Below are 14,400 nucleotides of genomic sequence, written 5' to 3'. Positions count from 1 at the left end.
CACTACCTTACAGAGTTGTTGAGGGGATTAAATGAGTTAATGTACTTAAAGCATTTAGAACAATAACTGACACTGTAGCAAGGGCACATGAAGTGTGAGCTATTGTGGCTACTAGTGTGGCAGCCATTAAGTTTTCAGCAGTAAACAGACCTACTGTCAAATCATAAAGGCCTATTATAAAATATCCGAGTGATACAAGTAATTCAAGTAATTCAAGCAATACAAGTAAAAGTCCCTTTGTTTCAAAATAATCTGGAGGGAAAGGTCAGTAGATTAAAGATTAGCCCTGTACTGATCTTTACTGGATCTGGAATGGAAAAGCTCGCTCTTTGCTTGGCACACGTTCCCTCTGCTCCCACTCCATCGCTCAGAAGTAAACATAATGAGCGTTTGGATGGTTTTACTTCTGGACCATTTTGTACATATACAGTGAAATATACATATCTACATATTTGTATAAACACATATACAAATTTGGCATATGTGCTCACAGTATACAAATTATTGTACAATTTGATTTTTCCCTAAATAATTTGTGGATATCTTTCCTTGTCAGGATGAATAAGTCTATCATTCCTCAGCTCAGCTAAAGAGTAGCTCTTTCTCTGGTTGAATATAATCTATTTTGTCATTTTCCTATTGATGGGCATGTGGATTCCTTCTACACATTACAATGTTGTTTTGGCTAATATTCACTCTTTTAAAGTGAAGTTTACAGTTTATCTTAGCAACTGCATTAGCACTCGTAATAACAAGATGCTTATTTGTCTTGTGTTGTCATAATAAATGTTCATTGCAGAACTAGAAAATAATAAGGTTCTAGTTTTGGTTGTGAGAATTCTGGAAAATTTGAATTTTGTTCTGTTTTTTAAAATTTCTTATAGTTATATCCATGCAATCTAGCAACTTCATTAAAAGTGAAAAACGGTCATTAATTTCAATTGTTAATTTAATTTGTTTATTAAGACTGAAATAAAACAGACACCGGTCATATTTTAGATTTGACTTAATGCTGTTTTCTTTTTAGAGTTTTTTTTTCAGGGGATTATTCTTTAAAATATGGCTCCTAAAAAGGGCTGGAAAATATGTCTTTAGTTGACAGGGAAGAATGTGAAATCTTCTACTTTACATTTTCTTGCCTTCTCAAAGGAAAAAATAAAAACAGCCTAGAATATCACATATACAGGGCACTTAGAGCAAACTGACTTTCTGTGCTTTTAAATTGACATTATTGCAGGAAAAAAACAACCTATATTATTTACCACACTCACTGTGTCTATTTTTAATGTCCTATTTGTGAACAAGAAAGCATTTGGAAGCAATTACACTTACTTTTCTGAAACCATTATTTCCCCCAATAAACCTGCGTGGTTGCTTTCTTTGGTGTTTGGGATTCTTGTCTGATTGTGTGTGCAGCTGTTTTACACAAGCCAGCCGCCCTCCAACAGCTCATCGGCCATGGAAGGAAGGCATTCATCAGACGGGGCTTAATTTGCCCTTTGCCAAGATACTTCATTTCCGTTGTGGGTCTTTGCTCAGTTACACAGTATCTGACCAGGCAATTGGCAGCCTAGCAACCTGGTGGCACTCCATCTACCCCTAGCGACTCCAGGGCTGAGGGCTCAGTGAGATGTTAATTATTTACCGTGGCGGATTAGTGAAGCTGTGGAAGTGGCCCCAGGCCAGCATCTACTAGAGTCGACTGTCTTTTCAGCCGAAGTACACACAGCTGATAATGTTTACCTGAGGACCTGAAAATACGCTTACTTCTACAACATTTCTTGGGGGGTAAAAAGCAATTGGTAAAGTTGAATGGTAATTAAAGTTAATCTAAATAAATCAAGCATTATTAGAATTATTAGATTTTCTGAGAAGCCAAGAGCATTTTAGGTTATGCAAAAAAGAAAGCTACTGCTCAGATTTTAAATACTATGTCCAAAATAGCTGGTCTCATTAAAGTAATCAAAGGCCAGTATTAAACTAGGCATGCAGAGCCCCTGCATAAGTCCTATCTGAGGGGGAGAGATGCTCCCATTATTATTAATAATAACAATGTGAAAATCAAAGATTATTACATAGGACAGAGAGGAAACATACGGTTTACCTGGTTGGTGTGTGTGTGTGTGTGTGTATACCTGAGACCAACCAAGAAAAGGAGGCACTACATTTATTAAGCACCAACTATGAGCTCGGTACTTTACATATATTGTCTTTGTATGATACTTGTCTGAGGTAGGTATCATTATTACCCCCATTTTACGGATGATGTAACTAAGGCTCAGGGGAGGGTGCAGCTTGCCTAGGGTGATGAAGTTGGGATTTGGACTCAGATCTGGCAGGATCCCAAGCTCCCTTTCCTTTCAGTACGTCTTATGCAAGACCAGAAGGCCAGAGGGCAGGAAAAGGAGACTGGATTGGCCCCATGGTGCACTTGGAAAAGGGTAAAGGTTGGGGTTAAGAGGAATGTAAGGAGGCATACCAGGTAATCCCATTTTTATTCACACCCAGTATTCCTACATTTTCAATTATGGGAAGCTAGCTTCCTAGCTTGAGACTTAACTGTGTTCTCTTCCGCAATTCAGCAGGTCTGGCCTGTCTGCCAAGCGGAGAGCCTGGGCGAGAGAAAAGACAATAGCTTGAGGAACTACAGAGTCTCGGAGGGAGCTCTTCCCAGGAGGCAGCACGGTGAGTTTGCCAGAGTTCCTGTGCCTCAGAGTCAGAGGGAAGTGAATGTGCGGAGTGGGGAGCGGTCCAGGACGTTGCACCCCGTCCTCTTTCCTTCCCTCACTCTTTCCGAAGGCACCAGACCCGCAGAGAGGTCTGGTGTTCCCTCTGGCTTTTCCTGCTCTCTCTCCCAGTAAACCTCTTAACACCTGTAAGCCTAGCTTGGCGCCTGCTCCTTGCAGGACCTGAACTAGCACAGAGGTGTCATCCCAGCACCTTTCCCCAGGTTACAGGCCATCAGGCATATTGAGAGATGGGAGCCTTGAGTGCCCGGTGGTTGCAGGTTTGTTTTAAAACATGTTTATTGAACTCCATCTTCATCCCAGGGTCTACAAGACACACCTGGGGGCCCTTTGCTGCAGGATGAGATATCCAATAAGCAGGTGGGGCAAGAGCTCTGAAAACTTGGGCTATGGCTGTTTTATGTGACCCTATTAGTGGCCCAAGGCTGGTGAGCTGATGAGACCTGGAGAAACCGAGGATATAAACACACAATGCAGATATCCTACTGAATCAGTAATAATTGCCATCATAAGTAAGACAAACATCATGCTTTAGTTTCTATAGCAAAGATATTATAATCATGTTGCATTTATAAATTAGATGAAATGATAGCAAACATACGTACTGCTTGCTGTATGCCAGATGCTATGCTAAGCTCCTCACTTGATAAAAGGAAGACACTTATGCACTCTTCATTACCCCCTTCTTCTATGCTGATAAAGCCTTGCTTTTGTTTGCAAGAACAATGTGCCAGCCCCAGGGAGTAGCTTACGCCACACAATCGTGACACTCCTGTTCTCTGTAGTCCTGGCTGCTTTTGCAGAGGGGCGTCCGCACAGCCCAGGCCTGTCCCGCAGACCTAAGCAGTGGTCAGCTAGGGTGGCGCTGGGACACCGGGTGATGGAACATGCTTCTCCTGGAAGGCAACAGGGCAAACCCCCTCACCCTCGCAGGCCTTTGCTTAAATGTTGCCTTCCCTGTAAGACTTAGCCTGAGCACTCTGTTTGAAATGGTAAACCCTGGCACATAGTTAGGCACTCAAAATACCTTTTTTTCTCTTTGAGTGAACACATGAAAAGAAAGCAAGGAAAATCATCAAAGAAAATGCGGAACAGCAAGCACAGCTGTGCTGGGGCAGACACACGCCTGCCACGTGTGGTAAATATGAGGCCAGCATGACCGGGTAGCGTGCTGGAGCGGGGGTGGGGGGAGGGGGGAGAGGAGAGGTGCGACCAGCGGACCGCCTGATCACACGAGGGCTTGCAGGTCACAGGAAAGCCTTTGGCTCCTACTCTGAGTGCGCTGGGATGCTGGGGAGGAGAATGGCTGACACCTGCTGACTTCCATCTGAAACCACCATCTAGCTGCTGCTGAGAGAGGCTGAAGTGGGTAATGGAGACTCAGGGAGAAGAGGCAGGAGGGTACCGCGACCACCCAAGCCGGCGAGGATGGAGGCTCGCTCCATGGGTGGCAGTGTGAAGGGAGAGGAGCGATCAGGTTCCGCGTGTATTTTAAAGATTCGCACACGGGTTGGGTGTGGATTGTCAGAGAAAGAGAGAAATGAAGGGTAACCCAAGATTTTTTGCCTGAGGAACTAGAAACAAGGTGTTTGGGGAGACTGCAGGGAAACTGGGTTGGGAGGGAAAATCAAGCACTCATTGTCGAACATATTTAAATTTGAGATGCCTATTATACACTCGAGGGGAGACGTTAAGTGGTCAAAAGGACACAAAGCTCTTAATTTGGTGGGAGAGGTCCAGGCCAGGGGCATAGGTAGTATTTAAAGCTGTGAGGCTGGATGGGTTCACCCAAGACAGGAGTGTGGGTTAAAAAGCAGAAGAAGGAAAAAATGTTCAAGTGCAAGGATGAGTCCTGGGGCAGGCCCACAGTGAGGATGCCGACGTGCTGGGCTCCGCTGTCTTACATGCAGCTGCTCGCTGGGCGCTTGGGAAAATGTTGCAAGGTAAACACTCTCAACTTGCCTTGATAGGAGTGGGATCTGTTCAGTGGAAAACATCTGTCCAAAGGCACACAGATGGTTAAGTGCTGCTGTCTATCTGACTTCTGTAGTATTAATAAATAAAGCGTTGAGTTCATTTCCCCTAGCAGCTGAACTTGTAAAACTTGGCATCATCCTTCCCTACCTGATCTTTTACTTTAAACCATTCTATGGTCTCCAATTAGGATTTCCTGCCACAAGACTCTCTCTCCCAGTTCTAATCCATTCCTTATCTCCCCGAACATAAAGTTGATTGTGCCTCCTTCCTGCTTGGCTCTTCCATTAATCCCTCATTCTGTGCAAACTATAATCCAGCTTTTTAAGCTTGATTTACAGGAGACTTTACAATCTGGCTCCAAGTTTCTCTTCCAGTCTCATCTCCTGCTGGACTCCCCCCGGCCCCACGTCCCGTATCAGTCCCTTTTCTGACATTGGATCTCTTATTGGGATACACCAAGCTCTTTCACAACTGAGTTTCACACGCAGCTTCCTTTTCATGCCCACACTACGGCAGTGCTGCTGGTACGACGCTGTGGAGAAGACACGATGGCGGCATCATGTCTCGTTCCACACGTCGGAGTCCGGGTTTCGACTTTCACCCTTAAGTACACTGCTTGTTGTAGGGCTGTTTTAGATTCCCTGCGTCAGATTAAGAAAGTTCCCTTCTTTTTGTAGTTGCTAAGGATTTATTATTGTTTTTATCAGGAATGGGTATCAAGTTTTCTCAGACGTTTTCCTGCATCTATCTGGTATCATAATTTCTCTCCTTTAATCAATCACTGATTTATTTTCTGCTGGTAGATTAACTATATTCCCTGGATAAACCCAGAATGATCTTCATATGTTATCCTTTCTTTATACATATATTTCTGGATTCAATTTGCTAATATTTTGTTTAGCACATGGCCCTAAAATCTGTGCAGTGGCCCAAAGGGAGTACTTTTTGGGGAGGTGACCAAAAGCAACCAGATAATTAGGAGCAAAGTTTAATTTCCACTTCTGACTGGGACTGGGGTTCTGAATGGATGCCGAGGACTGGGCGTGGAGGGGGGGGTCTGAAGCTGTGTATTTCTAAAGGGAAATGCAAGTTTCGTTACCCATAACTTTCAGAGTTGGGACAAAGTTCAGTACATAGTCAATCTAAAAATCAGAACAGATCTTACTAATTGTTATAATTCAAAAATTTTAATAGCAATGAAATAAAAGCCTACTATTTCCCAATAAGCTTATTTGATGTTAAGTCTGCTAGTTTACTTTACATAAAAAAAAAATGAATAAAAAGAAAAGAAGGGCCCACGAAGCCCCCTAAACACCCCCACAGGAGGGCTCCCTACATCATCTCCATGAACGGCAACGTGTCGGACGATTTGAGCAGGCCCAGGGTGATGAGGGTGGTCTTTTCCAGTTCCAGATAACTATCGTAGTCCATTTTCAGTTCAGCCTCCAGCTGTTCTTTTGTCTTCTGATATGTTTTCTAGGGGGGGAAAAACGAGTCATCCCTATAAAACACTGACAGTTACAAATACCAAAGGATGACAAGGGGCTGTTTTTGAACAGTTGGCCTGGCTGCTCTCTGGAGGTGGGGGGTTGGAGGAGGGCAGGGGGCGAGAGGGCAGGGGGCAGGAGGGAGGAAGGTGGGAGGGCGTCTCTTGGATGGTCAGGGAGACGAGCTGCTGGCTCTGAAGGCAAGTGGCAGAGACAGAGCAGAGCAGTGTGCGTGGCCTCAAGGTGTGTGTCCCCTGGTGGCGGGGCGGGCCCGGCGTGAGGTGGGTTGGGTGTGGGCTCACAGGGGCTGCGGGGAATCCAGGCTGGCCTGCAAGCTCCTGCCTCTGACTGAGGGAGGAGCACACTGGGAAGGGGAATAGCAACAATAAGGAACGTTTATTCAGCGAATGTACCAATACCACTTGCTGAATAACCTGTTTGGTCTTGGACCCATCAGTGTTTGTGTTGGAGCTGTTCTGGTCTGACGACTGTGGCATTTGAGTTCATTGTAACGCCGGCCAGGGAGGCCGTGATCTTCAAGATCTGTGTCCTCCTCTGTGTCCTCTTTCCGATGAACTTCAGGTGTGTCACCCTCGCGTGGCCTTTGTTTCTCCTCTCGGCACGCGCTCACCCCGTTGCCCTCCGTGCCTCTGCTCTTTTGTCACAGAGCCCTGTCTTTGTGGGCTCCATCGAGAGGGCCAGTCTTCGGTTTTTATTCTAGTGTTTTTAGAGAATCATTTCTAAGAGATATTTTCTTTTTTAAGCATTCACAATGATGGGTGCTCCCTTTCCCTGGCCGTATTCTTTCCTCGTTTGCCTTTTCTCCCTTGTGCCTAAACAATGTTGTGCCTGCTTCACAGTACTATGAGGGCTATGTGAGTTACTAAACACGCCAAGTCCTCCGAATAGAGCCTGACACCAGCAAGCACTTCGAAAATGTCAGTGACAGTAACCAGTTCATGAAAGAGCAGGACTTGATAGGGTGAGACCGGGAAAATGCTATTCTTCTAATCCCGGTCCTTTGCAATATACATGACAGACCCCATAGCACTTCCTATCCCTTTTAGGTATTGGGAAGAGTGTCATTTTTAGATAGTTGTAGATATCAGATATTTGAAGGCAAGTCTAATACCAAAGGGGAGACTGCCCCTTGGGGCCTTCTCACTACACTGTGCGCCTTCAGCCTCTTTCTGCAGAGGTTGCCTCACCCCGGGTAGAAAGTCCTTTTGGCACTTTTGAGGCCTGGCTGTTTTCCAAAGGTCCACTCGGCCCCAGGAAGACTCAGCACCCTCAGTCTGCCATCAGTAGAAGTTCATTGCCTCTGTCAGAGCAGTTTAACTCAGTCTCTTGCCTGTAGACTTTCCAGCCTCAAGAGTCCAGGCCCTAGTCTCCGGGTTTCCCAGACTCTCCCTGGACATTCTACTCTGGTCACTTGGTAATTCCTGGCCTTTGGATTTCTGTGTCTCAGCAAGCCGCCTGCCAGGTGTCAGGGGCCAAGTGTCTATCCTGGCCACTGAGCTGTCTCTAACAAGTCTGCTGTTGCAGAAGTGGGAAGTGGGGAATATGTAGCCCTCTGACTCCTGTCTCCAAAAAACACGCCCCTTTCAGTCTTCTTCCCCTTAACTCTTGCTTCCCTTTTGTAGTCTGGAGAGTGGGTACTCGACTACAGGGTGCAGAATTCCCTTCTAAGTCCCAGATAGAGGGCACAGCTTATGGATCCCATGGAAACTGCTGCTTTCCCCAGCTTTGGGTCTCCAGCAGAAGTTCCGTTAGGAAAATTCCTATTTCCTGTGCTGTTTGAGCTATAATTACTACTATTTTTAAAGAAATGAATCCAGACTCAGTGTTTACAAGGAGGTGGGTGTACAATTTCCCTCAGATCATGGGTTTCGGCATCCAGTGTAATCCCTGGCAACTGGGGGGCGCCCCTAAAGACCAGCCTTGCTGGACGGATGTGTGATGTTCTCCTGCCCTCTCTAAAGCCACGCATAACAAACACTTACTAGCACTTTCTGTGTGCCAGTTACTGGCTAAGTGCTATGAACATATTAACTCATTTAGTCCCCACTGCAGTCCTCTGGGGTCGTTACAGTTGGTTCCATTTTCCCTCTGATCGGCAGTTGCTGATAAAAAGATATTTCTGACTAATATTAGTTGTTTTTGCTTGGTGATCTTTCATGTTCTATGTGCTAACAGAGGGGCCCTTTAAAGTTCACACACTGAGCCACAGCCCAGTTCCAGAGGACATCTGAGACGTGGCAGCCCCACCTAAAAGAGGGGCAGCGTCAGAGGGAGGTAAAATCACAAGAGGGAGTTGGAAAAGTTTTGGAAACTCGAACACACGAGATACTATGATTATTATAATATTCAGGTGTTTTAAAAGTATTTCACAAGCAAATTATTTTTTTATCATCCACAATTCTACTTGCTTCCACTGATGTGGATAAGAAGGAGCTGTTGTGATGGTATTTAAAAAGCGTAATAATCAGAGATAATTGCTGGCATAGGGAAAGGGTGGCAGATTATCTCCCACAGCCAAATTCCAACAATATTTGTCAGTGCACAGGAAAAAACCAAGACCACTGTTTGGAAGCTGGGGGGAACAATGAGAAGCTAGTTAATTGGTGTTCTTTTGTACCTGTCACCACCAAACAGTTTTTGAAACGAGGCCCTCAGTTTTTATTACACTAATTAGTATCTATCAACACGTGGTCATGTTAATCCAGTGGTTTCAACTGGCGTGCCGCAGGAATTGTTAAAACATGCAGCACCTGACCGTGTAGTCAGGGGCACTGGCCTCTTTTCCTTTAGGTCGCCAAATTCAAAAACAACAGCAGCCAATACAACAATAACTGTCGATGTGAATGAATCGAAATTATAACTATTTTTTGGTCAGAACAACAAAAAATGTATTTTTTGGTGTGCTGCAGAATTTTAGTAATTAGTTTATTTGGGCCAAGACATGAAGAAGGTTGAAAATCACTAATTTTAATTGATTTGCTAATTCATCATATTGAAATATTCGCACGAGCTCGTGCTCTTGAGACCTAGGACCTCATGTGAGAAGTTATGTCGGAGGAGACTCATTTCACCTGCTGGGAGACTACAGGAGGGATCGGGGATGGAAACGCTGGTGACAGAAGGGCCAGGAAGAGAGTGAGCAAGAAAGAAACAGCGATATGGACTGAGAGGACCTCCAGTAACAGAGAAAGGCTGAATACACAGCATTTTAAAGGCCCCACATTCCCGTGGGCAAGGGAAGACCACAGAGTGACAGAGTTTCGTCAAACAGAGGCTGAAAAGGAGGAGGATGGGCGTGGGTACTCAGAGCTGGAGGGCATTTGAAGATGAATGGGTACGGAAACAAATTCTCCTCTGTGCCAGTATTTTAGAGTAGAATTCATGTCTGTCTGTCAGTCTGTCTGTCTGTACACTAGCTTCCATTTAATGGAAGTGCACCATTTGTCAGGTTACTTAACTGAAACCCTTACAGTCATCCTAAAAGGTGGTTGTCAGGATTCCCATTTTAAAGATGGGAGAACTGAGGCTCAGCCAAGATACAAGCCTGGCTCCCGACCTCCTGGTGGGTAAGTGGCAGAGCTGGCCCTGGAGCTCACGTGCCTTGATTCCATACTCCACTCTTGGCACTACCCGTTTTAATGCATTAGTCACCAGGTGTTACAATTCTGTATAATGAAAGCATTCAGATTTTGAGTCATTGTATGTATAAGTGGTCTTTGGGTATCATTGTATCTAAAAAACTTTGATGATATAGAAAATTTCAGAAACTTCCGTGAGGTAGGATCTTAGTAGGTGTTAGGTTGTCGTTGCTTACTCCTGCCTGGGAAGCTAGGAAACCAGACAAATGCCCTCTTGACTCTCATGAGAATGAGAGAAGAATGTGAAAAGACATAATTTCCCTTTTCAAATTGTGGAATAAGCCAAACACACTTATTTCCACTGGGTTTAGAGGAAATCAACTACCATCTCTGAAATTTAACTTACAATTTTTTTCTTCTCTATCTCCAACTCCATTTCTTTCTTTTCTTGCTCACGAATTTCCTTGCGCTGTCTTACGTATTCCAGGTGCTTGACTTCTCTCTCAAAGTAGTGGCTTACGCTCGAGACCTGTCAGAAACACAGGCCCCTGTGAGCGGAGCCCACATGGACACTCCCCACATTCTTCACAAAGCTCTGGAAGAATTCTTGCAGCTTGTAATTCACCAGATGCATTACCTATTTTGGCATACCATCAACAGGTCCACTACTAAAGTAACACAATTTGGGGGCTTCCGTGATAACTAAGTTTCAGGACTCTGTGAATTAGGATATTCCAGGAAGGGAGTAAGATGGGAAGGAGAGAGCTGCAAAAAATTTTGCACTTTTGTAGAAGGAATATTCAGGAATTGCTCATTTCCCCTTTCAGCCTTCTCACTTCTACACTAAAGGAAGTTTTGTATCATCAACAGAACTTGGAAAACCCAGATGAGGGTATCAAAGTAGACCGGAAAAGGAGTGGGAAGAGTTGAGTTCCTGGTCCCCTGGAGGGCTTGGCGTGTAGGTGTCAGAATAGAAACCGGAGAGTAGGCAGAGACCTCGGGCAAGGTGGCCAGGGGAGGGAAGGCGTTTTGCCTGACAGTAACTAGGCTGATGTTGTTGAGACTTGCAACAGATTGCAATCTATATATTTAATGTGGGGTGTATGTGTACTTATGTAGTTCTGTTTATTAATCTTTTTATAACCTCTTTATTAACATCGCCTGCAACCCTTGGGTGGTGGGTATGATGGGGCAGAATATTGCCACTTCAGACATGCTGCCTGCTGTACACCAAGTTGCGGGAGGATGAGGTGGTGGTGGGCGATGGGAAGATGTGTACAAATGTCAAATTCTCCCTCTGGGAAGGGCATCACTGATGTAAGGGTCCCATGCTTCAGTTACAGCCCAGGAATAACATCTTATGATTATGAATCTCCAAATTATTCTTCTCTGGATCTGGGTTTTATTTACTTGGCCTCCCTCTCATTGCATGCTTGTTTTTTTCCAACTTCAAACTATTTAAGTCATAAAACAGAAATACATCCCCTTATTTACGACTGGATGAGTCTTTTGTTCTTTTACAAAGTAAAAATGCTGTCTTTTTTGAACACACTTCTAAAACATGCCACAGCAATATCAGTCACACAAATCCTCAAAGCCAGAAATTACTGACCTCATTGGCAGAAGGGCGACTTAATGTCCAAGGAATTTCTAATATATGCAGAGTCCCATAATAATCAGCTATGGCTATAAATTGCTGCTTAGCTGAAAGATGAAAAAATAGGGGGAAAAACAAGTCAGCAACCAGAAAGCCACCTTAGAGGATAAACGTGAGATGTGGTTTTGTTTCGTGGTTTCCCAAAGGGTCTGCAGTGGCTACAACGACCTTGGTTGGCATCTTTGTCAGGCACTCATGAGTGGGGACCATACTAACATCAAAGTCATCTTTTCCAGGTGATGGAATGAAAGCTGGGACCCTGAGCCTTTGTTAGCCACCCTGCCCACCTCGAATCTGCCTTTCTTGGTGTCTGCCGGCAGAGTGCGGCCCCGTGCTGAGGCTGACTCTCTGTGGCGGGGCCCACTGAGCAGACCTGGGAGGAGAGCAGGGAAAACACATGGAAAGATTTCCAGAGAAAAGTCATGAAGCCAATGGTCACCAAAGACACAGCAAGGGCTAAGGGATACCATGCCACAGATGAATTTCGAAGATCCAGCCAGAACCAGAAGCTGGAATGAACACCAAATTGCTTCCTCTGAGCATTTAAGATGGATATAAAACACAAATGTGCTTGAGCATTTTTATTCTTTATTTCATCGTGGGTGTGTTTTTCCTTCTTCTCGTTTGCAGAAAATCTGGTTCAAATTGCTAAGTCCTAAACTTGTAATCCCTGGAGGTATACAGAGGCAACGTTTTGTAGCAAAGAGAGGAAAACACACTTTGGTGTTTTTAACTTCTTTTAAAAGAGGCAAATATATCGGATTTACATAGAAAGTAGTACTTGGTTGAAACTAGGACAAAGGAAATAAATTCTTAGGAGAAGATAAGAAGGATGCTTTTTGTTGTGTGATTCAAAGTCACCTTCTGCTTGGCGCACTGTGTCTCAGAAATAATTGTTGGTGAGGAAATTAGTGAGAGAAGCTCAGGTTGTATCCAAGACAGTGCAAGAGAGAAGGGGCAGAATGGGAAGAAAAGGGAGGAGGGGGAGGAGAGAAAGAAGGGAAAGAAAGGGAAGAAAGACAAGAACCCCAGAAACAATACTGGAGGCTTTCCAGATAAATGTCAACATTTTCTTGAGTTACACAAAAAGGGCAAGATGACTTAGCGCGTTTGATCAGAATGAACATACCAGAAAAGGTCCAGGGTCTGATATAGGTGATCATAGTTATACAGATGTTCTGGGACTGGGCCGGTTCATGGGTTTTCTCCAGAAGGTCCCAGATATCGATGTATCCATCTTCTCGGCCAATATAGAAGACTCCGGGCCTCGTTAGAGACCAGTGCCCTGAGGTGTACCTTTTTGGAGCACAGGATGACTGAAGGAGGGGTCCAATCTTTAAGCAAATTTTTTAACAGGTACACAAATTAAAAGCTTGTGTTATTATCAAAGGGATATTCACAATGATTAAATACAACTTAGGTGGCTATGATCATGTAACGGCAAAGTTATGCCTACTGAGAACTCTTATTTCTTTTCCTTGTAGGGTTTTTATGTATTGCCAGTTCTTTTCTTTCCTGTATATATTTATATAATACTCTTTTCTTCTTATTTTAATTGCTTTTTACAAAAGACCAAACCTTCTAATCAAGCTGTTGATGATCCTAATAATTCAACTGCTACTAAAGTCCCTGGATATTCCTCTGGAGATTGGTGTATGTCCGATAAGTAAAGACTAGGAAATTTTGCATATACCTTTAATTTGCTCTCAGGTGTCTGCGTCCCATGGAAACAGCTCTGGTGGCCAGGAAAAGCAAATAAAAAGTCAATTCTAGCTGTGAGCTGCATCCAATGACTTACAGATACCAGGAAGAGATTGTCGACCAGCAAAACAGCATAAGATCATCTTGTCCTTTCCCTACCATAGGGTGATTTACCTTCTGTGGGAGGTTTTCACAGGGATAGAAGATTAGAATGTGCTCTCTTCCCACTGTTGTGCTCCACCTGGCAACCAGGTATACTCATTTATCTATTTACATCTGCAGGAACTGAACTAAACACTGCTGTTTAGTTCCTACCCTCCAATACCTGCAGAAGGAGCAACCTTTCCTCTGGGGAAGGAGGAATGCCTCAGAAGTGACCCTTCAAACCTGACCTTGCCCACTTTGCCCAGACCCTGTGGTTTCTGTGGATAACCCGCCTCCCGCCCCTGCATAGTCTTTGGACAATCTTGCCTAAATTTTCTTTTTATTTTTCTTCAATTACAAAACTAGCACTTGCCAACTGTAAAAAAGAAGAAGAAGAACCTACAGAAGTACGTTGGTATAAAGCAGAAGTTCTTTTGCAGATACGCACTGAAGTAGTTTCTAATTTGTTCAATGAAAAGCTTGTACATATATTCATGCATGTTTTTTCTTTTTTTGAGATTTGTGTTACAGTCCCAGAAGTGAAGGTGTTAGGGCAAAGAAAAAATATTTATAAAAATTTATATGTATACATAAGTACATTACACAGATTATTTATTCAAAGAATATATATATATTTCAAGGTTTTGATAATCTTAAATTGCTCACCAAAGGGACATATCATAATGATTTCTCCACACTCTTATCTCACTGGATTTTCTCAGGCTTTCTCGTTTTTGGCAGTTTAGCTCTGTCGGTCAGGACCCGGGCCTTCCCCTAACCCTGACCGCCAGCTTTCCATGGCGCCGGCTCACTGTGACCCGTGCGGGCCTCCGGTCTGCCCGGGGACGGATAGATGCTTTAGCTTTCTGACTCCCACTGCTGAACCTGCTGACACACTCCTGGTGCAGAAGCAAGGATGACAAGCCTAGCATTTCTCCTTGGACTTCATATAGCAATCAGCACCCCTTCTTGTATTTTAAGGGGAGGAAAAATACTAATCATCTGATCATTGTATATATATTTCAAAGAAAAGACTGTTAGCTTTCAGAGAACAAGTGACTGAAAAATGTTTCCTTCCCTCAGGGAAG

At 44.1% G+C, this 14,400-nt stretch overlaps 1 protein-coding gene across 3 annotated transcripts in view; it reads right to left on the bottom strand.

Annotated features, from left to right (window-relative positions):
* The window catches only part of DNAI3 (dynein axonemal intermediate chain 3), an 80,599-nt gene that overhangs the window by 2,502 nt on the left and 63,697 nt on the right, over positions 1–14,400 (bottom strand). The window contains exons 20-23 of one of the 3 annotated variants that reach the window (XM_053921132.1): positions 12,597–12,801; positions 11,423–11,514; positions 10,217–10,339; positions 5,851–6,200 (exon numbers count right to left, since the gene is read on the bottom strand). In XM_053921132.1, the coding sequence (XP_053777107.1) occupies positions 6,057–6,200; positions 10,217–10,339; positions 11,423–11,514; positions 12,597–12,801 (564 nt within the window). In that variant the 3' untranslated portion in view covers positions 5,851–6,056. Of the gene's footprint in view, positions 1–5,850; positions 6,201–10,216; positions 10,340–11,422; positions 11,515–12,596; positions 12,802–12,828; positions 13,203–14,400 lie in introns of those variants that run through there. The other 2 variants (XM_053921133.2, XM_053921134.1) reach the window with 2 other exon arrangements.

Source organism: Desmodus rotundus, chromosome 3 (assembly GCF_022682495.2).
Source record: "Desmodus rotundus isolate HL8 chromosome 3, HLdesRot8A.1, whole genome shotgun sequence".
Lineage (NCBI taxonomy): Eukaryota > Metazoa > Chordata > Mammalia > Chiroptera > Phyllostomidae > Desmodus > Desmodus rotundus.
The sequence above is the reverse complement of the archived record's forward strand: the minus strand, read 5'-3'. Positions and strand labels throughout refer to the sequence as shown.